This window comes from Mus caroli, unplaced genomic scaffold (genome assembly GCF_978045245.1).
Source record: "Mus caroli unplaced genomic scaffold, Mus_caroli_1 scaffold_9, whole genome shotgun sequence".
NCBI classification, from domain to species: domain Eukaryota; kingdom Metazoa; phylum Chordata; class Mammalia; order Rodentia; family Muridae; genus Mus; species Mus caroli.
This window is the reverse complement of record NW_028227264.1, coordinates 100106869-100120264: the sequence shown is the minus strand read 5'-3', so window position 1 is coordinate 100120264 and position 13396 is coordinate 100106869. Positions and strand designations below refer to the sequence as shown.

General features: G+C 37.2%; 1 protein-coding gene across 1 annotated transcript in view; it reads left to right on the top strand.

Moving 5' to 3' along the window:
- The window catches only part of Tmtc3 (transmembrane O-mannosyltransferase targeting cadherins 3), a 43084-nt gene that overhangs the window by 20562 nt on the left and 9126 nt on the right, over positions 1 to 13396 (top strand). Inside the window, exons 8-10 of the mRNA XM_021174046.3 lie at positions 4434 to 4582; positions 6213 to 6333; positions 8100 to 8211. Of these exons, the coding sequence (XP_021029705.1) occupies positions 4434 to 4582; positions 6213 to 6333; positions 8100 to 8211 (382 nt within the window). The remainder of the gene's footprint in view (positions 1 to 4433; positions 4583 to 6212; positions 6334 to 8099; positions 8212 to 13396) is intronic.

Genomic DNA, 13396 nt, shown 5'->3' with positions numbered 1-13396 from the left:
AATAAGCAGCTAGAAGTAATAGATTTTAAGTTCTGTTAACAAGATTTTAATTATTCCCTGAGTAGGACTATATCCAGACACCTCTGATTATTTCAAAACTGTTTGTGTGGGGGCAGTGTTTTGTTTTGTTTTGCTTGTTTGTTTTTAATTTTCTCCTTCACCCTTGATTCTGTAAGAATTCCTTTTTCCTCGTTCATTTTTAATTGTTGAACGTAACATTTTCAACAGCATTTACCTTACCGTGTTTGAGAAAATATTTAAATGTTCCGTACGTGCACCATTTATGGCTAACACCATAGATTAACATTGTTCAGTATGAAATTATGATTGCAGTTTGTTTACCGGGTAGCATTTTTGAAGCACTATGATAAGATGAACTGTAAGGTTCTTGTTTCCAGAGTTTGCAGTCTAAGAAATTTGCAACACATGGCTAAAATGTAGAAAAAAAATGTGAAAGAATGCAGAGTGTAGGAGAAAGATCTGTTTACTTTTATGCTTAAGCATGCCAGTTTGTACCCTGAAAACATCTTACTGGAGTTTTTGAACAGCACTTTGAGGTTCAGAAGAAATACTTTCTTAGTGTAGAGGTAGAAACCTTTCTCAAATAGGCCTCTGCCAGTTCTTCATAGGCTACTGCATAGAGTTGAACTCAAACTTAAGAATGTTATGGAGAGTTTTTTTGGGTGGGGGGGGGGGAGGTTGGTTGGTTTTGCAAGACAAGGTTTCTCTGTGTAGCCCTGGCTGTCCTGGAACTCACTCTGTAGACCAGGCTGGCCTCGAACTCAGAAATCTGCCTGTCTCTGCCTCCCAAGTGCTGGGATTAAAGGTGTGTGCACCCACACCCGGCGAATCTTTGGAGTTCTTAGTGTTTTAATTCTTTTGTAGAAAATAGTTAATGTGGCCGAGTAGTGTAAACAGGAGTTTACCACTGAATTCTTGAAGAACTCTCATCATTAGATCTTTGTGTAGAAGAAAAAGATCTAGGTAGGAGTCAGACTCAAAAAGGTAAGTGTCTTAGGAAAGAGTAAATGGTTCACACTAAGGCACTGTCAAACATAAAAGGGAGATCTAGTTGATGAGATATCACTGACACAGTTAGATTGCAGCATTAGACAGTGAGAACAAGATGATGTCAGAGACTGGTGATATTCGAAAGCACTTTCATTTGAGTTGTGAGACAAAGATAATCACACATTGGTTTGCTTTGTAAAGTCAGCATTATTTAGTTTTAAAATAACTTGTAACCACAGCTTTAAAAGTCATATCCCGCAACTGTTTTATGCGTGAGGGATATAGAGAGATATAGATTTAAAATGCAGTGTACAAAAGGGCATCTAGCATTGCAGAGGCAACATGTTTGATTCGGGGTGTAAAGACTATATTTATGTAAAAAGTGGATAGCTAGTAGGTTTGTAAGGATCAACAGAACACGTAGCAGAGATTTGGTTTGCATTGTAAGGATTATTCTATTGCATGAAGGAAAAAAAGGATCACTAAAGTGAGTGGTTGTGAGGTTAGTAACAGCAACTGAAGATTGCTTTTTTCTTTGGTTTTGTGTGTTCGTCTTATTAACTCTTTAGCTTTCCCTCCCAAAAATTAGGAAAAAATTGTTTCCTATGAAAACATTGATGAGACTTTGATAAAAGCAAGCAAGTTTCAAAGCAACCCAGGAGACAGGAGTTAGGCCTATCAGGGAAACCTCAAACTCCTGAGCAGCCTGTAGTTGATCTGAAGCTGGCTGTCATGAGTTCCTGGTGATATTAACTGTCAGCTGTCATTCTCTTTTTAAGAGTCTGTTGCTGCTTAAGTAAATTCACACAAAAATTCACACAAAGTAGATAAATGATAGGATATATTTACCTTTGAAGTTGTGCTAAGAAGACAGTTGAAAAAGAAAAAAACAGAAATTTGGCAAATAAAAAAAGATACACAGATGAGTAGGTAGATACATTTAAAAAAATAAAAGCAATAAAATAAGCATAGATTTATGTAAGTCACTGGCTACTTCACATATGTATAAAGGAAAAAGTATACCCTTGAACCTAAAAGTGTTTTATGTATTCTCTAAGTCATACTAACTTTTTTCTAAATGTTGAATTTTCTGACGATATCTGAAGAAGCAGGGTAAGAAAGTAGTGCTCACGGACCCATATTAGTTATCTATTAAGATATTTACTATATATCAGCAACGTAATGTAAACAGTTATTAGTCCCCATTTCTGTTTATAAGGAGGTGTTCCCAGGGTGATTGAATAGTTTCTATTCCAAAAGAATTACGTTTAAGATTTATCTTAAACTCTTGGTTCTTGCTACTAATACCCCAGTGGTTTTTTGTTGGTTTGTTTGTTCATGTATGGGTATTTTCCTCCATCTATTGTTGTGCACAGTGTCTGGGTGCCCAGTGCTTGCAGGGGCCAAAAGAAGGCATTTGATCCCCTGAGACTGGAGTTACAGGCAGTTAGTGTGAGCTGCCATGAGGGTGCTAAGAACTAAACCCAGGTCCTCTTGAAGAACAACTGACTTTAACTGCTAAGCTGCTATCTTTCCACTCAGTAACATCCATCTTAAAAAGACTTTATATTATTAGTAGAAAATTATAGTTTAATCACAATTAATATAATTCTCATACATTTATTATTACTTCATTAATTAGGATTTCGAGGTCATTAATCATTAAAGACTTACGGAGTTGATAGACTTTAATGGTTGGTCATTTTCCTCCTTTTATGATTTATTCACTAATCTATGGTGTTTCTGAATGAGTACTATCAAGTCTCAGAAATAAAGTTTCTTTTTGACAGCCAAGTCACTATTTTTTTAATGAGTATCAAATTTAGGGCTATCTATACATAAATAGCTTTACATCTAGCTGGTTCTTTATTCATCATACATCTCCAGGAAGTGAGAAGAAAAAATACTTTTAGTGGTTCATGGTTTGATTTAAAAACAAAAACACTGAAATTTCAGACACATAAATTGATGTAATATATCTTCACCTCTATTTCATTAATAAAATATCATGAGAGACAGTTTTTTCTCTGTGCCCTTTAGATAGTTTCAGATTTCCAAAAGTGAAGCATTAAATTGCATATTTAGCTAAATCCTGTAAACCAAAGCCAAGGGACCTGGTGAGGTCCTGGGTGCAGGCAGGAAGACCGGAAGTTAGAAGTCATCCTTGGCAACAGCAATTCCAAGGCCAGCCTGGGCTACCAGAGATCCTATCCTGGAAAATCCTGGAAAAAGAAAACGAAGGGAAACAAGCAAATGTCCAGAGTTACAAGTCCTGACCTCTCAAACTTACATCTTCCCATGTTATCTATATGCATGCTTAGTTTTCTCTTCCTCACACCTCCTGCTGTTCCTCTGCCTTCTCCTCCTTCTCCTCCTCTTCATTTCATTCTTCCTATGTAACAAAAGTGTATGTTCCTTGACCAACATCCTCCCAAATTCTTTACTCATTCTGGTAAACACCATTCTGTTCTCAATTTCTAATAACACTATTTTTTAAGCATCCGTATGCAAGTGAGAGTATCAGATATATGGCATGTGACATAATGCCTTCCGTTTGCGTTTCTTTCTCCTTTTAAGACTAACTGGGATTTCTTGTGCATATATGTCCTATTTTCTTTTTCTGCTCTGCCCATCACTACATTGGTTCCATGTGTTGGCTATTCTGAGCCATGGTACAATAATGGAGGTGCAGATACATTACAGTGTGTGGGTTTCCTCTCTTCTGCTGTGTGCCTATTAGTGGGATTACTGGATTGTGATGATTCTGTTTTTAATATTGTAAGGCATTTCCATACCATTGCTCGCATTACTGATTCATTCCTACTGTTAGGTATGCATTGGTTAACATGTTCTCCACATACTTCTTAACACTTGCTTTCAGTTATCTTCCTGACAGTAGCCATTCTCAGGTTGAGTCCATCGACGTTTACATTTGTACTTCTCTGATGATGAGGGATATTTTCATATAGCTATTGGTTATTGGTATGTCTTCTGCCCATTTTTTCATTGGATATTTTTGCTTACTAATAAGTTGAATGTGCTATTTCCAGTGATGTTTAATTCAAGTGAACCTCAGTAGTCAACCTTTGCTAAAAGTCGTATTGCTCACAAAGCCAGTAATTCTAATTAGGTTTTCATACCTTCAGTGCTGTAGAAAGTACAGAATTTAATTTCAACTAGTGACTCGCATTTTATTGGCAGTCTTATAAAGTAAATTCTAGAATTAGCAAAAACTCCCTCCTTATCTTGCTGATGTACATCTTGCTGTTTATTACCACCCCTGTGTGGTCTTTGTGTTCACTCTTCATGACAGTATTTCTAAAATAGTCTACAGCTCATTTACTCCAAGTAAGTTATAAAAGCCTGTGTTGCTTGTCATCTGTGTTGTTTAATTGAACGTGCTATCTTCTTTTTCATTCCAGGCGCTTTGTTTAATGGCGTTACCATTTATTCCCGCATCAAACCTGTTCTTTCCTGTTGGATTTGTTGTTGCTGAGCGAGTACTATATGTTCCTAGCATGGGGTTCTGTATTTTAGTAGCCCATGGATGGCAAAAAATTTCAAACAAAAGGTGAATTAATGCTAGTTTGTTTTGAAATGTCAAGTTTTAGTATTTTAGTCTGCATGTAGCCCAGTTCTGTAAGCCATACTTTCATTCTTTCCATTATAGCTATAATTTAAGTTAGAAAAGCTCTGCCCCACCTCCTCATTCTGTGTTCTCTCTGCATGCTTTGTTACAGCCCAGCACAGCAAGCTGACTCAGACCCATGTGAAAACAGTGCTGCTTTTACTGAGGCTAAAGCCCAGATGAGCAATTTCACATTCATAAGCAGTGACTAAGTTACACTCACCCCATTGGAATGAGCCATCTTGAGTGCTTAGTGTGTATGAAATATGTTTAAATATGTTTAGCATGCGTATGGTTTTTTTTTTTTTTTGGTTGCATTACCAATTAAAAAAAATTATGCTTAGAAACTCATAATTGCAGAGATTATGTACATTTACTGTATCAATAAAATTGTCATATCAAGCAAATTTCTAATAATCAAATGATACTAATATAATACTGCATTTTGATTTATATCTGACTTTTCTCTACATCTCTTACAAACTGACCAATACTTTTATTTAAAAATTATTTACATGGGTTCTATAAACATCCCCCCACCTAGTTCTCTCATGTAATTCCTATTTCAGAATCTTCTTGTTATATCCATTCTGAATATTTCCAAATTTTTTCTGCATTTTGCATCTAGCCTCTTTAATATGCATATACTAGATTATCTTACTTAGTTTCACAATTTTTATCCACATCTACCAAAACCTTCTTAGAATTTCTACCCATGAACACAGCTTTGATCACCACCAATTTCTAGGGCCTAGCTATGTGCCAAGGATGGCTTATGGTACACATTTACATTTGTTTTTTCATTTAATTTTGACACACCTGCTCTCCTTTGCAGATATTTACATCGAAGCTTGTACAAGCTACCTGAATCTCATAGCAGCAGTTAGCCTAAAGTTTTTTGATTTGCATCTATTTTACAGGTTTTTCTCTATATTTTAACAGACAGTTCTTAAAAAGTAGAAATAAAACAGTTCAAAGAACAGGAGAGCCTATAGTATAATTTGTAAGCAAAACCCTTTCTAAAGTGTCAGAAGTAAGGTTGACCCTTCCTAAATTCAACTATTACGTTGTAACAATGACCCAAAAGATGCTGAAATTGGCAATTCAGACTTTATCAGTTTTTAAATCACGGATTTGTAAATACAGTTTTAGAAATAGTGATTAACACATTAGAATATGGAGTTAACTTTCTCTCTTTGTTCATGATACAGGTTTACAGATTAAATTATTTTGAAAAATTATATTTTACCGAAAGTACATAGACTTTTTATGTCCCTATTTACATTGTTAATATACATATGTTAGTGTTTACATTAACAGTAAAATGTTAACCCATACATGATTGTTGGGTATTGCTTAAAATATATGGGAGAGTTGTGTAGGCTGCCTACAAATGTTTATCACCCTACATGAGGGGCTTGAGCAGCCCCAGACTTTGCCGGCCTGTGGGAATTTTGTAACAAATCCTAAAGAATAAAATATAAGTGAAGTCTCAGTTGGTGGGCCATCTTCATAATATTTAATTTGGGGATGTTCTTTAAAGTATTTTTCTCTGTTTTTATCTTTTCAACAGTGTGCTGAAAAAGCTCTCGTGGGTGTGTCTGTCCATGGTGATACTAACCCATGCCTTGAAAACACTTCATAGAAATTGGGACTGGGAGTCAGAATATACATTGTTTATGTCAGCCTTAAAGGTAAAGTATTTTTATTCAGAGGACAGGAGGTTGTGTATTTGTAAAACTATTTCCCACACTTTTAGGCAGACATTTAATTCTATTTTAGCTGAGAAGTAATACATTATTTTTGTATAGTATCTTCCACAACCAAACTCCCTAAGTTACTACTTAATTATATGTCCAAAGGATATATATATATATATATATATATGCACTCATATGTATGTGTGTGTATGTGTGTGTGTGTGTAATTTCTATGAATGCTAAACTAAATTTACTTGAAGTTCACATGGTGAAATATTTAAATTCTTAGTTCTTAGGGTACACCTATTTTTTTGGTTTTTGCCTTTCGATGGCTTACTATCAAGATAAGTCACACAGAATGTAACATCATACAGTTAACTAGTAGCTTGGTTGTTAGTGGTATATAAAATAATGAGTTCTATAATTAGTGCATCATTAATTCAGTGAGATGAGGTACACAAAAGTGTCACTCTACTGTGTAAAGGAATATCACTGGTTCAGCATTATTGGGAATGGAGCTGGTAAGCAGAATTTTATTTAAAATTTTAAAAATACACACACGTTTTTAAGGTCATCAATAGAATATTTCCATAAATGCTTCCTATCTTATTCTTTACAAGTCTCTAAACTCATATTTCCTTTTGACTATTTCTTTTTTAAAATTTTATGTGAGTATGTATGTGTGAATTCGGTTGCCTACTGAGGCCAGAGATGTTGGATTGCTCTTAAGCTAAAGTTTCAGGCACATAATAGCTGCCTGATATGTATGATAGGAACCAAACTGAAGTTCTCTGTGAGAGCATGGCATGCTTTAGACTGCTAAGGCGTCTCGCCAGCCCCTCCTTTTTGACTACTTCTTTAGAAGTATCTGCCTCACCATAGCAGTGTATGAGATCTCTTTCTGTAGCGCCTACCTAAGGTTGGATGACTTCGTGACCACGCCGCTTTCCATCCCTCCTAACTGGGTAGATAGGTGAAGCACCACCACACTGCTAATCCATAATTTTCAGTGCTAATGGTGCCCTGTAATTATTAGGGATTTTGCTTGCCTGCATTCTCATAACACTGAATAAAACCTTCAGTTCCAAACACTGCAGCTCCTCTTTCGGATGTATATCATGCTCTCCACCCATCTGTGAATTCTAAACACACAGATGAATTTCACAACTTCGGTCTCAGCACTTCTGTTTCCATAATAAACTATAAAAATAGCTTTAAATATATCTCACCTGAAAATTAGCCATCAATACAGTCTCTTAAGTATATCCTCATATCCAAGTACATCCCCCCTCAACAAAATACAAACACTAAAGCAGTAGTTTTCAAATAGGATTGTGCTCTAATCAGAAAAGACTTTGGGAACATTTCTGATGAAGTCAAACTGCAAGTGGTTTTATAATATGTTAAGGCAGTAGTTCTCAGCCTGTGAGACATGGACCCTTTAGGGATCAGTCGAGTGACCTTTTTACAGGGGTTACCTAAAACCATAAGAAAACACAAATATTTATGTTTTGATTCTTAACTTGAAAAATTATAGTTATGAAGTAATAAAGAATTACACCATTAGGAAGGTTGAGAACTACCGTGTTAGAGGAAAGGCAGACTACATACATAGGCTTTTGTTTCATTTCTAGGAATATTTCTATAAGCCAGTCCATTCCCAATAGTTTACCAAACAATTGTCTGTGAACTGGAGTGGTTTGGATTTTTGTTGTTGATTTTTCTGATTTTAGCTCATTCTGTTTTCATTTGTGTTTAAGGTGAATAAAAACAATGCCAAATTATGGAATAATGTGGGTCATGCTCTGGAGAATGAGAAGAACTTTGAGAAAGCTTTGAAATACTTCTTGCAGGCTACCCATGTTCAGCCAGGTAAGCACTGCTCGTTGTAATTGGTAGATGGCAGTATAGACATTAGATGGAGTGAGAGGGGCAGATTTTATTAAGCTGAGTTCAAGGGAGTAAGGGAGAGTTATTGAAGACACCTTAGAAAAGAGTGTACAGGGTGTTGCAAACGGAAAGCTCTGGTGCTAGGCGAAAGGATGACAGAATGATGACAGATTGATTTAAGGCGGGAGAAGCAAGTGTCTCCCAGTGTATCCAGTATAGTTGAGGAGAGGAATAACTTGGCCGTGGGGGAGGCAGCATCTGCTGTACAGGCCGCTTTACTTTAGGACCTAGAATCAATTGTAGTAACAAACAAGGCATAGTGTGTGGACAGTGGATAAGACGCGAGTGAACAATGTGGAGTAACCTGAAGTTGCCTTCTGTTTGCTTCTGTTTCCTCAGTGAAAAGTAAAATCACCAGTAGAAAGGAAAGGAAAGGACTCGTTTGAGATGTGAGAACAAGAGAGAAGGCAAAATGGTCATGTAAGACAGTACTTCTAAACCTCCATGTGCATAGAAACCTAGAGGTCTTGTTCTCCTGGCCATTGTGGTGCAGATTTAGATACCACCTGAAATTGTATATTCCTAGTAAGCTCTCAGACGATGTATCCACATGCAGCAAAGGTAGGCAGCTAGAAAAATATATAGTTGCCAACCATCATTATCACTCTGGATAACTGAAAATTAAATCAATTGATACAGTTAAATGGTTTTCTCTTCTTACTTCCCAGCTAAGGTAATGATCTTGTAGACACGCAATACTCTGTTACTAAGGATTAGAATATTTTTCAGAAGAAAAGGCTAAGGGCCTTCAATTACAGTAACAGTTTATAATCCAAAAGGGATGGGAGAAAAAGAGATAAGGCCAGCAGATATGTCTAACAGAATGATGGCATCTGCGTAGCATGTAATTAGAGCAGTGGTATTTTTCAGTAGAGTGCTCTTGCCATTTCTAGTATGCAGAATGATCTCACCAAAGGTTGTATGCAACTACCAGTAGTGCCCCCAGATGGCATCATTCTATTCAGAGACAAGGGGAAAGCTCCCCATATTTTGACTATCCCACAGATGGTGCAGTGGTGGGCACTGCCCTATTTTTTCCCATTTTTGTAAAATTGTGACCTTTGAACTGAGGGTTAAGGTAGTGTAAACTGAGGTGAAATTTACTGAAAGAACATCAAGGCCACAGTGTTAGAGAATAACATGTATATGCTCAATGTGGTGGCACACTCTCTATGCCGCACTTGGAAGCCAGAGCCAGCTAGATCTCTGAGCTTGATCTATCTACATGCTTCTAGGATGGCTAGGGCTATGTAGAGAGACCCTGTCTAACAAAAACAGTAGTTACATTCATGTACATTGCTGAAATTAAAGAATTTTGAAAGTAGTAATGTTAGAGCCCAAGAAATCCAGGAACTGTGAAAACAGAAGTAGATAAACAGTTTAATAATCAGCAGTGTTGAGGGATTTTTTTTCTCTTCTTATTTTTTTTTTTATATTTTTTATTACATATTTTCCTCAATTACATTTCCAATGCTATCCCAAAATTCCCCCGTACCCTCCCCCCACTTCCCTACCCACCCATTCCCTTTTTTTTTTGGCCCTGTACTGGAGCATATAAAGTTTGCGTGTCCAATGGGCCTCTCTTTCCAGTGATGGCCGACTAGGCCATCTTTTGATACATATGCAGCTAGAGTCAAGAGCTCCAGGGTACTGGAGTAGTTTATAATGTTGTTCCACCTGTAGGGTTTAGCTTTACCTTTAGCTCCTTGGGTACTTTCTCTAGTTCCTCCATTGGGGGCCCTGTGATCCATCCACTAACTGACTGTGAGCATCCACTTCTGTGTTTGCTAGGCCCCGGCATAGTCTCACAAGAGACAGCTATATCTGGGTCCTTTCAGCAAAATCTTGCTGGTGTATGCAATGGTGTCAGCGTTTGGAAGCTGAATATGGGGTGGATCCCTGGATATGGCAGTAAGAACCCAGATGCCCCTCAACAGAGGAATGGATACAGAAAATGTGGTACATTTACACAATGGAGTACTACTCAGCTATTAAAAAGAATGAATTTATGAAATTCCTAGGCAAATGGATGGACCTGGAGGGCATCATCCTGAGTGAGGTAACACAATCACAAAGGAACTCACACTGATAAGTGGATATTAACCCAGAAACTTAGGATACCCAAGATATAAGATACAGTTTGCTAAACACATGAAACTCAAAAAGAATGAAGACTGAAGTGTGGACACTATGTCCCTCCTTAGAATTGGGAACAGAACACCCATGGAAGGAGTTACAGAGACAAAGTTTGGAGCTGTGACGAAAGGATGGACCATCAAGAGACTGCCATATCCAGAGTGATTTTTTTTTTTAAAGCACTGAAAATTGTCTGAAATGACAGAGGTTAAGGGTAACACCTACTCTTCCTCCAGGCCCAATTTGCACAGGGTAAGACATGGTCATAGTCACCACCTAAAAAGGACAGTTACTGTGTCATTAAGCCAAAACCAAATTCGATTAGAACAAGGTGAAAAGACAGTAATAGAAATATAACTGTTGCTAGTCTACTTTCCTTAAGTTTTCATGTAGTCTGATGTTGCGTGGAATATGAACTATGTGTCCTATATCTCCTCTTTGATTTATGTATCTTCTTGAGCCTAGACTGTATTTTTCTCCTCCCATCTGTCTTCTACCTTACCATCCTTGGTTGTGTGCACTAGTCTTTTGTAACCAGCCTCATGGCCTCTCTCCCAAGCAGCTTCCCCTCCGAGTAAAAGCACTTGTTTGTTGACCCCTTACATTTTCTTTTCATATGTTTCCTGCGAGATACACATGTACTTATAATTCAGGTCCTTTGAAATCCTAATTGATTTAAAATGTGGGGCTTCCTCTTGGCATCATAAACATCCGATTCATGTTTACGCTCGCATCACCTGACTGTTCCTGTATACAGAAAAGTTCACTAAATGTACTAATTCTAATTTATTTTTAGTCTTAGATTTTCATTCTAGAATTTGTGTCATTTTAAAAATTTTGTTGCATTGTGGGTGTGTGTGTGTGTGTGTGTGTGTGTGTGTGTGTGTGTGACAGTCACAGGCCACTTAGAATTAGTTCTCTCCTTCCAGGGAAACAAATTGAGGTTGCCAGGCTTGGCACCTTTACAAATGAGTTGTCATGCCAACTTAAATTATCATTTTCATATCAAACCTTAGGATTTAAGCCTGCTCACTCTTATCTCACTTCTATGTTAGAATGGTGATTTCTGTCTCAGCATTTTTGTAAAGACTAAATCAAGTGCATGTGTGACACGTATTTATGAGTGATCAGTTTTCTCGTGTGAATGGTGACTGTTGCAGATGTAAGCACTTACCTAAGTAGCACACCCCCAGTTTTCACTGATTTCTACTTGGAGCATACCTGCTACCTAGCCTGTATCTGTGACTTCACTATGAACATGTCCAAGAGTAAGTTCTAGGAAACCCTTGGCTAGGAAGATAGGTACTCAGCACCCTCATTGTTTCTTTTGCGTAAAGCACATGAACTTGAAAACCTTGAGTATAATAACATTTATGGTGTTTTGTAATGTGGTGTTACTAGATATTGCAGGAAGTAACAGCATGACCAGAGTAAGCTAAAAGAGGCAGTTGTTTGTGGTTAAGGTTAGACTCTGAAACACTCATGGTACCGTGGGCCTGTAATGTCAGCACTCAGTAGACAGGCAGAAAGATTAAAAATTAGAGGTTAGCTTAGCAGATTAAGGCTTTTGTATGTTAAACATTCTTTTTTTTTTTTTTTTTTTTTTTTTTTTTTAGAAATTGGGATAACCTAACTTACATAATGCTTATAACTGGTATTAAACAGACCTTAAATTGAAATGAATCCCATCACAAATGTTCCATACATTTTGAAAAGTAATCAAATGTCTTTTTGTATAGATTAAATGTTCATAAAACAGTGTCTAGCCATGATAACATAGTAAGTAACTTTAAATTATGAGTGCAAATATATTATTTTCAATGCTGCCAGAGAACAAGGAGATAATCTCCAACTGTGGGGTACAGTGAATATCTATGCTTGCCATTATTGTATTAAATATTGAGATAATCAACTTAAACTAGACAAGGAAAATTTTTAGGTGACCTGATCCATCACTTTGACCCTTTGGTAGGTAGCACTCATATGACAGCATTATAGCAGCAGGTTTCTCACATCATGGCAGGCAGCAAGCAACGGAGCAGGAAAATGCCTGAGTTCAAACATTCTCATTATGGCATACCTACAATGACCTTACTTCCTACCACTAGTCATCTCTTAAAGATTCCACCACGTCACAAGAGCAAAGAACCTGTGTACATGACCTTTGGCTGACAGTCCAGAACCAGATCACACCAGAGAGAAAGGGTAAAGGAGAATAATAGCAGATTTGTTCATCACCTGTACATTAGCCATGTGTCAAGCACTGCTTTAACTGCTAAAAACCAGCAGTGAGTAGAACAGTTTTACCATTATGCCTTGAGTTTCCTATTGGAAATGTAGTTTAAATTTACTCTGATCTTTTTGACATTTGATAATTTTAGTTGACTGTATAAACTGACAACAAATGAATAACAGAAAAAAAACAAGTTGTGTTACCTCATAAGGATGGTGGTCATAATACCGTATGAGTTTCAGCAGTGATTAACCTTGTATAGGTTTGGCAACAGGATGGGGTGGTCTTGGGTGCTATGGGAGAGGGGAGCTGTGAATAATGTGCCAGACTCTGCTGATGAAGTTTCCTGGGTAACAACCATTTGAGATTTTCTTTGTCAGTGCCAGATGTCTGACCCTAATTGTTTTTCCTGTTTGAAAAGAATATTCTTAGACAAGTAGAGAGATATCAGAAATTCTTTGTCTGTTTGCTTTTTATATCACTAAATTATAGAGAGATACATTTTTTTAGGGTTCTTAGTTTCCTTGAATAACCAAGTCAAAATATTCTACATACATTTGCTGTATGGCATAGAAGACACATAAAAGTTACTTATAGGGCCGGGCGTGGTGGCGCACGCCTTTAATCCCAGCACTTGGGAGGCAGAGGCAGGCGGATTTCTGAGTTCGAGGCCAGCCTGGTCTACAAAGTGAGTTCCAGGACAGCCAGGGCTACACAGAGAAACCCTGTCTCGAAAAA